We start from the raw sequence: 15,315 nt of genomic DNA on the forward strand, positions 1-15,315 counted from the left end.
TTACTGAGTCTCCATTGTGTTTTAATATACGTCACGATGCAAGATGTATAACGCTGACTATAACATAATACTGATACTACATAGCTGATAAACCTAATATTTTCTTTTTATTTCATTAGTATCAGCTAATATTTAAAAGAATGATAAACGGCTGATCAAAAACATAGGTACATAAATTTTATAAACATTTTTTTCAATATCTTTTAAAACTAGCTAAAATCTATATTCACCTTCTCTACACTAAACTGTATTAATTAAAAAATTACGAATTACAATAAAAAAATATATATTAAAATAAATTTTAATTTAAGCACTTTTAAATAGTCTAATTTTTCGGAATTCGGAAAGTTATCTTATCACGAAAAGAATGAACAATAAACGTGCTCTTTTAAATAAATGTAACTTTACATTTTAAGTAAAAATTAATACAAACTACAAAATAGTACAAATTCATTTGTGTCAAAATATATAATAATAATATAAATACCTATACATACAGCTGACATGAGTTAAGGTTCGAAAATCCACTTAAAATTAAAAACAATTAAAATCGCTTTCTACTAATTTGCAATTTTGATATCAATACCCATATTAGTTGAGTATTTGATATTTATAACTAAGTACTCTTATAAAATAATTCGTCATCATACAGTGTAAGATATTGTTAACACTAATTCGCGAAGTTTAGTCAGATAGCGTGGAAACTAATTAATCTCAAACAAACCATATTTCATACACATACGAATGTGTTTATAAATCTACTTTAAAGACGAGAAACTTGTCATTTTGACTAAATTTTTAACTAACAATATCCCGCAGCGTTGCTCGCATGAATTCGTGTATCAGTAATTTAGTAGCTATAACTTAATTTCTCCAGGGGTCTTTGTATGAGTCTTTAACACACAATTACACCAACAGACAATTTTCTAACGAAAAGATAAAATTAATAAAAGTTAACATTAGTGGGTACATACGACTTCGGTGGTCTAGCGGTCTAGCTTTACGTCCGCTTTACGTCCGATGGTCGCGGGTTCGATTCCTCGCACGGCACAAACATTTGTATTCAAGAGTATGATTGTTTGTTTTTATCTATGTATATTATGTATGTATTTACGAAAAAAAAATTATCTATGTATTTTTATCAGTTATCTAGTACCCATAACACAAGCTTTAGCTGGCTTAACTTGGGTCTAGGTGGCGCTGTGTGAATTGTCCTGAGATTATTATTATTATTATTATTATTATTATTATGTACATATGTTAACGTATGTATTTTCCAATAGGAAGGAAATTTCCAATCCAAGAGGAAGGTTTATATGTATAATATGCGTATCTACACCCGTGCGAAGCAGGGGCGGCCAGCTAATTTAATTATAACCAGCCGTGCCCGCGATATCACTATGTGTTGAAGTATACGTATTTTAAAATTTCATTAAAATCCATTCAGCAGTTTTTGCGTAAAAAAGTAACAAACCATCCATCCATCTACATTCACTAACTTCCGCATTTATAATATTAGTAAGATATCTACTATAGAATAGTTGTATGGCGTATTGTGTATTATAATCCCCAATCTATTTATATCCTTCATAAAAAAAGAAACTCGGTTTTGAACTCATTACGCGCACAAATTGGTGTTCGATAACTTTGAGTCACTGAAAAGTTTGATGGGTGTTAGCCAATTTATATCTCATCTAAGCTGATTTATCTAATTACAAACCTCTTCTAAGTGACGAGAGTTCCTTTTTCTTTGAAAAGTTAATAATATCTCATTGCGTCGTTATGGAGATTATCACTAATCAAAACTGTAAAGGTAAAAGGGTCTTTAAATAAATTGATTACTTGGGATCGACAACAAGATTGAAAACGTCAAGTTAATGATTACAGTATTAATAATTAATTATTACAGTATATTCACGAAAATAAAAAAGATGACTTCATTAAGCGTCTGTCTTGCATTTTTCTGAAAGTGTACCATGAATGAATATTCACTTGAGTAAACTGCAATTTCTAAATTAATATTTTTTCTATGACAACAACGAAGCATTTTTAATTAAATATGAAAGTTTAGAAAATGAATCTATAATGTCTTTTATAGAATAACCCGTTCTTATTATATTTTACATCAATCATAAACCTTACGGAATACTTAATATAAATTAGAGATTCAGCTTGAGCTTTCATTAGTAAATAAAAGCCGTATCAATAAGTAACAAGTGTGAATAAGTCTCACACATCGAGGGTTCCAAAAAAATATTAGAGTCCTTGAATGCAAATTGATATAAGTATGTTGAGAGAACAAAGAACTCTGCGCTGAAATAAACTTACTAATGGTAATATCAGTAGGAATAGTTGTTTCTGAGTTATAATGCTATACAGATGTATGGATACAGTTACATCAACTTTCATTTTGGGTTTGAAAGTTTAAAACTGAATATATAAAATATAAAAATGAGACAGAGCAATGTTTTCCTTTAAATATATATATACTCATACGTAAATTGTTATAATCTATAATAATAACTAATATATAGATTAGTTATTATTATAGATTATAACAATTTACGTATGAGTATATATATATAAATAATATAGCTAATATTGTAAAAAAATGTAGACTTATTTGTATTATTTTTTTGTTCAAACCAAACATTTCTTAGGTAATAATTAAACCGGAAACAAGGTTTGGTTAAAAAAACCCTGATTAGCCTTTTCGTAAAATCTTGAAATTAAAACATTTCTCATCCTAATTAAGACCTCGGAAGTCACTTTTTCTTTTAAAAAAAGTTAAACAACCCTAAAAGGCGTATTCGTTAGGAAATTAAAAATGAAACAATAAATTCTCTTTGAAACAAAAAGAAAATGTATATACCCGTATATATATGCCCTTTGCTTTATACTCGAAAACAAAGCCTGCATAAAACGAGGAGTTTCAGTTTAGAATTTAAGGCAGAAACATTTTCTAAATTAAAAACTAGATTTTAAAATATTTCTCCTTTAATTATACTTAATTAGATGTTTTTTTCTTTGTCTTTACCCTTTTCCACTATTTGGGTTAATTTCCTCTTGACCTATTTTGGGTATTTCTCAAGGTCATTTTAGTTAGTCCAATTTCCTAGATTATACAGGTTTAGGCAGCATTTGTAGAAACGATTTTGCTAATAAAATGTTTTCTCCGAATAGACTTCTGTAGTTTTTACTCATAGTAAGTCTTTCTTATTGATATCGATTTTTTCGACAAGCTTATACATTTACGAGTTACATCAACAATATAGCTATAAACTGAAGTTTCATGGGTAATCTGGCACTTTAAGGCTTCAACCAATCATCATAAAGTTTAATATACTTGCACATATTTCCTTTATGTAACCGGACTGACAGAGATTTGGATGGTCCGCCTGCTGACATGTAGTCACTGTCTCCTCTATACATAAATAGAGATCAGGTCATCATGTGACCATATGAGGCCTTGTCATTCTGGAGGACCAATCTGTTATAGTTCCTGATTCTGTAATTCCACTGTTGTATCTCTACATCCGAAACAAACCTTATTATGATACCAATAATATGACCCACGCAAACAACTTGGTGTAAAGACTTGTTAGTAATATAAAGAAGAGAAAACAACTAGACTATGCTACTATGAACCTGGGTTACAAGTAGATAGTTGGAAGGAAAGAAGCAAATAAATTATAATTAAAAAATGAATTTAATAAAAAATATTCTTTCAGACTATTCTACTTGGTGACAGCGGAGTTGGGAAGACATCTTTATTAGTTCAGTTTGAAACTGGAAAGTTCCAGGCAGGCAATTTCTCAGCAACCGTCGGCATAGGTTTCACGGTAAGTAAATACTTTAATGTTTGTCTTAAGAAATAGTTGGTTTTTTGAACTAAGAGCGAGTGCAATGCACAGGTAATTAGGTAATACATTTCATTATTCATTTTTTGTTGTCAACGGTGGTATGTTTGACCACCTAACCACACCTGACCACAAATGATAATATTAAATATAATTTATTTGAAAACAATGTTTCATATTAACACGAATCAGGATAATTACTTAATAAAGAAATAACAAGAAAGATAATTATTTTAATTATTTCCCTGAGAATAAAAAATAAAAAATGCGAACCACAAAAATTACCATCTATAGGGCTACGAAACCTATTTTTCGAATTTATATGTTTGTGAGTAATCGATAAATATTTGGCTAAGGAACTTCAATATAAAATCATTATCTCATAAAGATTGTTCAAATACTTCGCTTGTTGTTCTATTCTAATGGGCCATCTTAACGTTATTACAGTATTTCATATCTTAGAAAGTTAATTAAATGAGTACCTACCCACTTACTAAAATACGCAAGATTTTGATATAATTAAGTTGATTGAGATTGTTTATTGTATCAAGGAAAAATTTTACTTTTGCACGTTTATCGTCCTATCTGATGTTGAACTGAAATATTCCCTGCAAAATGTAAATTAAACATTTTTTTAATGAATGACGATATGGTGACAGTTTATACTTATGTGACATCAGTGAAACATGACATGAGAATGAAGTCAGATCACTTATCCATTGTGATGAAATCATCAGGAATTACTAATAATAAGATCCAGCTGGAACCGCGTGGAAGTCGAGTTGATTGCATTATTAGCAATTACAACAATCCCTTCCCCTCTAAATCAAATGTTGCATTCACAATAACCACTCATTTATACTAAGTGGTTATTAAATGTAATGGGTAAATTACTATATACTCGCATATATCTCCGACATTTGTGATTTCGCGGCGAAGTATTACATGCATTTTTCTTAAGTGGTCACTGTTGTAACAAATACACCACCGACTGCGTCACTACTAGTGTAGCACAGCCACAATCCATTCTCATTGTATGACTTCAAATGAAAACAACAGACCAACGTAACAGCATAGAGGGAATACTATTTATTATAAATAAATTAAAATATTTTTATATAAATCAATCATTTAGTATTTGTTGCTATTTTGTACCTATATTATCTATATCTTATATATAAAATTCTAGTGTCACAGTTTTCGTTCCCATACTCCTCCGAAACGGCTTGACCAATTCTCATGAAATTTTGTGAGCGTATTGAGTAGATCTGAGAATCGGCTATCATCTATTTTTCATCCCCCTAAATGTTAGGGGTAGTCCACCCCTAATTTTTTTATTTTTATTTTAACGCAAAACAACGTTTGCCGGGACAGCTAGTATTCATATATATATGTCTATGAACAGGTGTAGAGCCACCTTAATTCCAAATGAAATTATATGGACAGTATATATATTTATAGTATCGAAGTCACACACTTTGAATGAATTAAGTACAATTCTTAGTAATCTGAGAAATATATTTCTAAATAATTTTCAAACCTAATTCTAACTTTGCCTCAAGTATTAATATTAGAACTCTGTTTCTATAGATTTAAAATCAATGTCATTTTAACATGATATTGTTTTAAACCTTACTTGTCCGTGGTTTTCGTTTAAATAAGAAAATGTGAGTGAGCGAATGTATTATTTTTAACATGAGTTTACGGCGGCATCTTTCGAAGCTATTGCTAGTAGTATCCGTTTAAAGATTTTTGATGTTCTGTTATGAAAATTATGTTCCGGGAGGGCAATAGAGTCATTGGAATAATGACATTATTGAGCAATATTAATATGTTATGTTTTAAAACACTCATTACTTATGAAAAACTGTTTATTGTTCTAACTGAATGTTAATGTATGTTTTCATTTGATACGATTATTATTGTTTAGATTATGGTTAGAATTATTAAAAAACAACCTTTTGTTTATGACTAATCTCATTTTACTTAATTGGACATGAGTGTTGTATTTATGTTAATTTATTGTTGTTTATCTTAAGACTTAAAAATCAGGATGTTGCATCGAGTTTCTTAAGTGAGAAAAAACATTTAACAAATTGAGGAACCGGGTCACTTAAGTCCACAATTTAAGGAAATCCCAATAGCATTGTTACCTACATAGTAATGACTTCACTAAATCGATTTCGATTAACGATATCCGATCTTTTTAAGAGTTCACTCGAATCTTAACTGATTTCTTATTTCCGAGAATATCACCGATTCCTCTTGGGTTACTTTAATCTACAATATTAAATAGAATCCACGTTGAAGTTAGTTTGGTACGACGTAAATTACACAGCTTTGCAATATTTGTTGCCTCTGGTTAATTCTTTAATCCGATATACCTCATCTTTTCTCGAAAAGACTTTGTAATGAGATTTTCCATTAACTATAGAATAAGTGATTGAATTTTTTTCTCTACTTTTTTTTTGTAATATAGAAATAAATTTTATGACATTCTAAATAACTATCATAATAAATGTCGAAAAATGTTGAACTTAAAATAGCTAATCTTACACAGGTAAATGTAGGTAATTTTTTATTTCTATAATTATCAGAAAAAAAATCTTAAATAAGATTATCAGATCACTAGTAGAGAAAAATGGAATAGGAGTACGAACATGAAGTTGTCTTTCATGTTAAAAAATACTTGTAATACAGGAGGAGGGGATTATTAACTGGAAACTAGTGATCAGATCTACCTCCACGCGGTCGTTCCTATAAACCATCGTGGTTAATTCCTAGTGAATTCGTCATTAAGAGCTAGCTCATCCTATCACCCTTCACTGATGCCCGTCTGCACATAGGTACCGCAGGCAGTTGCACCATTCCATTATCATCATCATAAAAAACACGTTAATACAGGACTTAATGAATTATATACGTGTATATATCACTGTTTATACAAAGTTGTCTGTGCCTCTGTAACAATGTAGAAATTCAATAATAAATCATTCGATATGCATCGGACAGGTACGTGAAATTACATTCTCGTGGGTATTGCATCAATCAGTTCGTTGATTATGCATTCGACAGACATGTTTTCATAGTTACTGAATATACACCTTTAATTGCAGCGTATTTCCACAATTGTTTGTCTGGCTGCAAGAGAAATTTAACGGAATTGAACGTATAATAAAATAATGTTACAACCTTTGTTACGATTAAAATATGATTTATGTATATTTTATTGTTGATAGTTATAAATAATAGGTTTTTATGACAAACAATCTTAGGACTCACGTGATATCATCAGTATCGGTAACGGTTACCTTACCTAAAAAGGTTGTAAGGGGATGAAAGGGGAGACGAAAGATTGTTTATTTTTATTTTGATTGAATACAAATAAATATGACATTCATAGTTTATGAAAATTTTACCCTTAAACGGGTAAAATAAAATCGAGGATGAAAGTTTGTATGCAAAATCGTCATTTTTCAAGCTATTACGAATGAAACATTTGTCTATGGGTTTTTTTATAACTAGACTAAATAATTAAAAAGTTATCCAAGATCAGTATTCCACGCGGACATATTCGCTGGCTCAGCTAGTGTTATATAAAGTATATACCTAATATAAAACAGCTACAGAAGGTAAGCTACAAACATTGTAGCGTCGAGTATTACTTATATAAATTCAACAATGTTAGTCCTATACTGAATAACAATGTTATTGTTACCATTGAAAGTTGTAAATGTAAATAATATCTTCGTAAACCGTATTCAAACTTTCAAACAAGTCAACAGCATGAATTCTTCTTTTTTATGATTTGTTACTTGTTTACATTAGAAGTTTCGCTGGCAGTATACTTATTAACCTCTTTGTTATTTAATACATCTCTATGAAACCGTATTATGCATAATTTTTTTTTATGGATAATAATGGAATTCAGATTAGATCCGCTGATAATGATAGAGGATGATCAGATGATCATAAACTCAGATAGTGTATTTACCAGCAATTAACCACATTGGTCTTCAGGAGAAACTTCGCGTAGGTTCAACTGGCGTGGTACAATATTTGCAATGGGGTCACCACCCCTTAATTACGTACAATTAGGTAAAGAGGTTTTTTACAATTTTATTTGTATTCCACTGCTGGGTAAAGGCCTCCCCTCCACGCCTTTAAACCTCTTTATCCCAAGCATGAGTTTAATGGTAACATTTATATGTTTGTATGTAAAATCTTAGCAAATTTACCTTGTGCATATAATATCACTCAAAACATGATCAAAGAAGTTGTTAGGTTTTCGGGGTGATCTTGAAAACCTGGCAGCTCCTTTGATGCTGCTTTAACGAATTTATCATCTGCTTTTGAACTCAACGTTGCATTGAAATTATAATACACAAAGAAATCTCGATTTGAACTTAGCAACGTTTTTATTTTAATGGAGCTTATATTGCGGTTAATAAAATAAGCAAACAAAGATTTTTATTGGTAAAAGCACTCAAGTAATTTAGACGGATTTACTTAAATCCAACTTATAAGTTCAGGAAAGTATGCACTTTGCGTCTTACGGTTCATCGACAACTGAGAGCTTTTCTAAATGTAACAAAGCTAGGATTAATAATAAACATATCAGTTAGTGAGTATTATGTTCACATAGTCTTACAGCATTTGTTTTGTTTAACTATAGTATTACAGCTTCGCTCACGAATCTATAAAATGAACGAGTTTATGCAAATTTGCGGGCTTCTAGTTCTGTTTTTATTTAAATAAAAACTGCAATTTGTGAGTTGGAATCATATACTGGTGGTTTGAAGTAATATAATTTCTATCTATCTAAGTATACCAACGAATGGACTCACAAATGCGTACCATAAAGGGTTCGTGTTATTTTTTGGTTCAAAGCCCTCCAATAATAAATAATATACCAACTTTGTAACTAAATATATGCATAAATATGTGCATATTTATGTACCTACTTTTTCAGTTAATAAATTATCTTTTAAGATACATTTTACATATAGAAAGATTTTGAAATATTTTACAGTATTTGCTATATTTATAAATACGCTCCAATTTTGCGGCAATAACAGCTTGGACTATTAACTATTTTACTCGCATATAATGTAGATGTTTATAATTAAAATGTAGTCAAGTATTTTTAAATATCATAAAGGAACAAACATATATAACATTGAATTTTTACATTCATTTTTAATATACATTTTCATTTTTAATCTCTAATATACATTTAATACAAATAATATTTAGAAACACTAATCTGAAATCAGTGCTTCACAACTGAAATTGTTAGTAATTAGTCGGCGCACTAACCGCATCTAATTTGCGTTGAAGCTGAACTCTCGTAGCTCAATGCCGTATCCAGAGCGACGGGAGGCGCGGGGCGCATCCCAGGCGGGCCAGGATCTATCCAGAAGTAGCCAGCCAGTCGTCACAGGACGCCATTACGTGTTGCCCGCGAGAATTGCCCGCTGCATCTCGCGCGAAGTTCGCGTTCGAACCGCGTTGTTTTCAAACTTGCTGTTCCATATTTGAATTTATAACTTTTTCTAGAGTAAAGGTGTAGTAATTGGCAGTGTTATTAAATGACTATAATAAAGTAAAATATAATAAAATTACATTTGTTTTTAGTGTAATCATTTAGTACAAGTTCAATAGGTAACAAAAGAAAATTTAAAAAAAGTTGTTTATTAAAATATAAAAATTTGCATTTTAAAAATATCAAAATTATATGAAATATTTGCATACCTACTATTGTGTTCCATTAAACAAAAAAAAAACAGTGCTGTGTAAGTCAATCCTCGTGTTTTGTGCCATCGAGAAAAGTATTTCGGTTATTTTTATTTGAAAAAGCATATTAAAATTAATTTGATAATAATTAGGTAACTTTGTGTGGGACATAGTTGTAAAGAATATTTTATAACTAATAAAAGATTCTTTAAAACACACAAAAAAAAATTTAAGAGCAGTTCAACACTATTTAAGATTTATCTATACTAAGAGTATAAAGCTGAAGAGTTTGTTTGTTTGAACGCGCTAATCTCAGGAAGTACTGGTTCGAATTGAAAACATATTTTTGTATCCATTTGTCGAATGCTTTAACCTATGTAACATACTACTACGACTAATAGAAGTGAAGCATCAGTGAAAAATGCTGCAAAAACGGGGAAAATTAATCATACTTAAGGGCTTCCGTTGCGTGCGCTGTGCGAACGAAGTCGCGGGCACAGCTACTATTTATATATTTAAGTAGCAATAATTTAAATTTTAGACTGCAATTTGTATACAATTTAGTATAGTTTAGGTTCGTTTCGTTGTCAGTAATATATACATTATAATTTCAACTGAGCAACGTAGGTAATAAGATTAATTATCATTAATGAAGATAAATTTTCAGTTTAAATTATGTATGTTCTATTTAGGGACTTTATTTATATCAGAAAATAACATACTATCCATCGAGTATTAAATTATTTAAATGCATAGATTTTCAGATGAATTCTCGCTGACGTCGGAACAACATGTAGATTGTTACACACACCTATTGAGCCACATACCCATATACACATACCACCTATTGAGTATGTCGGAGTGAAAACAATTTAAAAACAATTCCGTCCCGTTATTGAATTCTATTGGGCTTTACCGAACGCTGTATTTGTGGCAAGCATATAACTGAAGATTTAATTCACTTTGAATTCACGTTGAAAACATGTACGACATATGCAATTATCATCAAAGGGTACATCGCTGTGTTAGAATATTGAATAAGATATGTCATTACTGATACCCGCTTGTCAATATTTATTGTATCGATTATTAGATACTATTACTATTATCGATATACGATAAAAGTAATAGTAATAATATTCTTGGTCAATTCTTACAGTGCCTCTAGTTCCAAGTTAGGCTAAGCTTGTGTTATGGGCACTAGACTGCTGATATAAATATATAGATGCTTTTTTTGATATACATACCTATAAACACCCAGACCGATACATACAATCATACTCATGAATTCAAATATTCGTACCGTGCGAGGATCGAACCGCGACCATCGGACGTAAAGCGGTGTGCTAAACCACTAGACCACCAAGGCTGTCAAATATAAGATTATTTCAATGTGGAAGTTACTTATCTGAGTAAATTTAATAGGCTTACAAGTATAAAAGAGCTAAGACCGTGTGGGACGATTTTCGTCTTGAAAACATCTCTAATCTGTCGTGGCTGGCTAAAAATTATTCCGATTACGTTTCCACATGCATGACTATATTCCGATCTTTTTAGAACGATGTCTTTGCTGAAAAACTGACAAAATCGTCTTCTTATATACCTTTCAGTCTATTTTACCTAAATTTTATCGATTATTTTTATATGTCTATATTAACTTTAGCCAAATATTCATCTTTTTAGAAATAATAAACTATACAAACAATATTCATTGTGAGCATACTCGTATTTCAGTCGTGGTTAATTATGATTTCAAAATGTCCGTCCATTTGACAATTTGATGTTGCGTTTGCTTCTACATTGTCTCTAAATTTCAGTTAAATTAATTGTCCACCACACATGTATAATATTCTGTTCTCGATTTCTCACTTGTTAATATAGTGTATATGTTTAGATCACTTGATATTGATAAAAATTGTAACTCGCTCGCGGTCATATGACTTACATACAACAAAAGTGTAGCTACATAACCATACTGATTTGATAAGCAATTCTCAAAACATAACAATCTTAAATTTAAATATTTTTTACCCTAAATGGGTATAATTTAAACTTTATAAAATTATTATTACTTGAAAATTAATCAATTATTATTTGACTATGTTGTTATATTAGAAATTATTATTATTATATATAGTAGTATAAAGAAATGATTGGACCCTAATTATGCGGCTCTATGCATTATAATTCTTTATTATATTTTACAAGATAGGTTATAAACCTTTAAAAATTACCATACTTTTATAATTTAGACTTAAATAAAAAAAAAATATTTCTATCTTATTACACACATGTAGATGAAATGATGATAACTACAATATGGCTAAAGCTGCATGGTGTGCAATACAAAATAAGGTATACAGCTCTGTGTGGAGAATCACTCAAGGAGCAAAACACTCATTTTCAGCATGTATTTATTATCTGTGGTTTTTAACTATGATCTCGAGGGTACGTGTACTTAAAAAAAACGAAATAAAAACTGAACGAAACCATATGAAATAAATAAATAAAACATAAAGAAACTGTAGAAGTATAAACCATTGTTATTCTCATATGTATTGCTCTATGGTGACATAGTTGTTAGTCTGAGCTATTTGTTCGTGATACATTGTCAGTCGCCATAGAAAACAGTTTTAGAAGTAAATTTTACGCTATTTTTTAGCATTCAGTTATTTCTATTGTTCATTATTGGTCTATAACGAACAGTATTATGAACGAATAAATACTGAACTGTAACTAAAATATTTATATTATCAGATATAAAAATTGAAATAAAACAATTTATTCTCGTATAACTGAATAGTTATAATAATATTGAACGTGTTTGTGTTGTTAATTAATTGGTACGGTAATACGGTACACGTAGTTTTACTTAGCAAGATAATATTAATATATTGTATTGTAATATCAAATTATAGTATAAGTGATCCCTCGGGGCGTTATCTCGGTCAAAGACCGCCTGATTTTGTTATTTTTTCTTATACAGTAATACCGGCCCTTTGTTTGTCTTTACTCTATGGTTTACCCCTGATACTATATTTTGTATTATTGTCTTTTACAATGAGCCTTTTGAATGAGAGAAATTTTATTAATTTATAACCCACAAGATTATAAATTAGTAAAATTTCTCATTGGATTCAAACTCACGATATTTCGGATCGAAAATATTTTTTTAGTAAATGGTTTTCCTCTCTGATTGAGTCCTATTCTAATAAGCAATACAATTATGATAGCCTGACTCTAGCTCTATAATAGATAGGTATTTCAGGACTGAGTGGACCGCTAGACATGCCCTCAGCCTGGAAAACCTATTCGTTAAGAGGAAGGATAGATACTTCAGGCTGAGAGGCCTTCTGCCGCTCCATAAAACTATTCGTGGGTTTGGATTGCCTTCGAAGCTAGTTTAACCAAGTATAGACAACAATAAAAGAGTACGAAAAGAATATAAAAATAAATTGCTTTACCAATCGCTAGATATATGAGGGTACATGAAAATATTGCATGCTTGATTCGTTGTTTGTCCAGTTTTGATTTATTTTAAAATCCGATTGTCAGGGACAAAATTCACAGATAATTTATTAAAACTACGTATGATCGAGAGTTTGCGTGCACTCGACCGTTTACTGTATATTAAATTGAACGTTCGCAGTGCTGTTGCTTCAATATTCGGTAGATAAAATATCTATAAATATCACGTGCGAGTATATACTGTATTTGCATACAGTTTTTTTGATAGAGTGTTAATAAAAATGTATTAAAAGTTAGTAAAATATATATTATTTCTTTTATTTATAACTATTAATTGCACCTTTAAAAAAATAATATAACACAGAATATACACAGTATGAAGTTACAAAAAGCGGTCTTATCGCTTAAGCGATCTTTTCCAGACAACCTTTGGGTAGAGGAGAAAATACAGAAAGTGGTGGTAGGTGCATGGTAGAATAAATAAACATAATAAATAACAGTAATATACCATATATATATACCATATATATATGTCCAGCAGTGGACGTCTTCCGGGCTGCGATGATGATGATATACACTATACATAACATACATATAAAATAAACATGCACTAATAATATAATATAATATACTTGCATTTTACAAATTATTCTTTTTATTTTATTAACAATTAGACAAGCAAAAAAATTCTAAAGGTTCCTGATTACTCCTATTGTAGTTATATCTGGACTGTTTTTTAATTACTTAAATTTACTGAGTAAAATGTAGGTATGGTTTAGAATTTGCGTCCACCCAGCCGTGTACTCTATATCCGATTCAGCGAACGCAGAGCTGTTGATTCAATATTCAGAAGTACGTATATAGACACATACTAAGTATCATATATGATATCATGTAAATCTTTTATATTCACGTATTTTTGGTATAATATACAAATAACGCACATTTTATAAATTTTTAAATATAAAAGTTTCATTTTTTAAAATCCAATTGAATGTATGTTATTAATATTTCCAATAAAAGGGTTTATGAAGCCACAACAGACCACATTGTGGCTTCTAAATAACCCTTTTAAATAAACCATTTTTTGCATTAACCTAAATAGTATGTTAGTAATGCTGTTAATAACTAAATTTTAGCCACGTATCGATACCTAAGTATATTTCTATTTGATAACATTATGGGAAGTTTATCATCGTGAAATTTCTAAATATTACTTCTTTTGTTTAGAAATAGGCTACAGTCTATCAATAATGTCTTACATTTTTCCCAAACTATTTTCTAAAACTACTTCATCTACATTATAATCAGCATAAAAAGTACCTCAGAAATAAATGCAGATCTCAATTTTATCACAATTATTATGAAGTAAGGTTTGATTTTTTTTCTTTGTCATTCATAGACACCTAAAAAGATTGACCTTTTATAAAAAAATTGCAATGTCTATACAAGTAGTATTCCATATAGTATTGTATTAAAATTAATGTTCTCGTATGAAACAATATGTAATATGCTCGCTGATCCATGTCGCCATTCTTCTGAGGCAGCAGGGCGCGAATATCGGGTACTGTCACCCGCTCTTTTGTATTAGCCCTATCACTTCAACCGGCTTATCCTACTGGAGCATATTCCTATACTACAGAATAAATAAACACAATACAGATAATCTATATTGTTTTCGTAATGCATTCATTTTATTTCGATAGGTGTCTATAAATGTAATTGTGATGAATGACTTAATTTTAATTTAACACATTTGCCGCATATATGTACCTACCTACTTTTAAGATTTTACAGTTTAAGTATAATTCAATTTGCATATTAAATTATATCTTAAATTGTGTTATATTATTAGTAAGTACAGTGTATGTATAAAAATATGTTTATTCACGTAGGTCTATTACAGACTCTTATGTTATGTCAAATCTGCCGTATTACTAATTATTACCTACATTACACATATTACCTAATGTAACAAACAAACAGATAAACTTTGTTTCATGTTACTTATAAATTAAAGATTAATTTGATCTTAAATAGCTAATACTAATATACACGGATTTAAATGTCTAAAATTATTTAAAACAAAACTTTAAATAATCTTTCAAAAAATATTATAATAAACACCGTTTCTTTTAAATTACTTTGATCTTGTGCCACTGGCATCTTCGAGTCTTTCACCACCTATACACTTAATTACACTTTTGATCCTTTCTTCTTTAATTTCATTTTAGCATTAATTGAATTGTTA

At 30.0% G+C, this 15,315-nt stretch overlaps 1 protein-coding gene across 2 annotated transcripts in view; it reads left to right on the top strand.

Annotated features, from left to right (window-relative positions):
* The window catches only part of LOC131845092 (ras-related protein Rab-37), a 71,227-nt gene that overhangs the window by 16,856 nt on the left and 39,056 nt on the right, over positions 1-15,315 (top strand). For both annotated transcript variants that reach the window (XM_059194115.1, XM_059194116.1), the window contains exon 3: positions 3,732-3,842. In XM_059194115.1, the coding sequence (XP_059050098.1) occupies positions 3,732-3,842 (111 nt within the window). The remainder of the gene's footprint in view (positions 1-3,731; positions 3,843-15,315) is intronic.

The sequence above is a fragment of the Achroia grisella genome, unplaced genomic scaffold (genome assembly GCF_030625045.1).
Source record: "Achroia grisella isolate CSIRO2021 unplaced genomic scaffold, CSIRO_AGI_Agris_v1 utg452, whole genome shotgun sequence".
Taxonomy (NCBI): Eukaryota; Metazoa; Arthropoda; class Insecta; order Lepidoptera; family Pyralidae; genus Achroia; species Achroia grisella.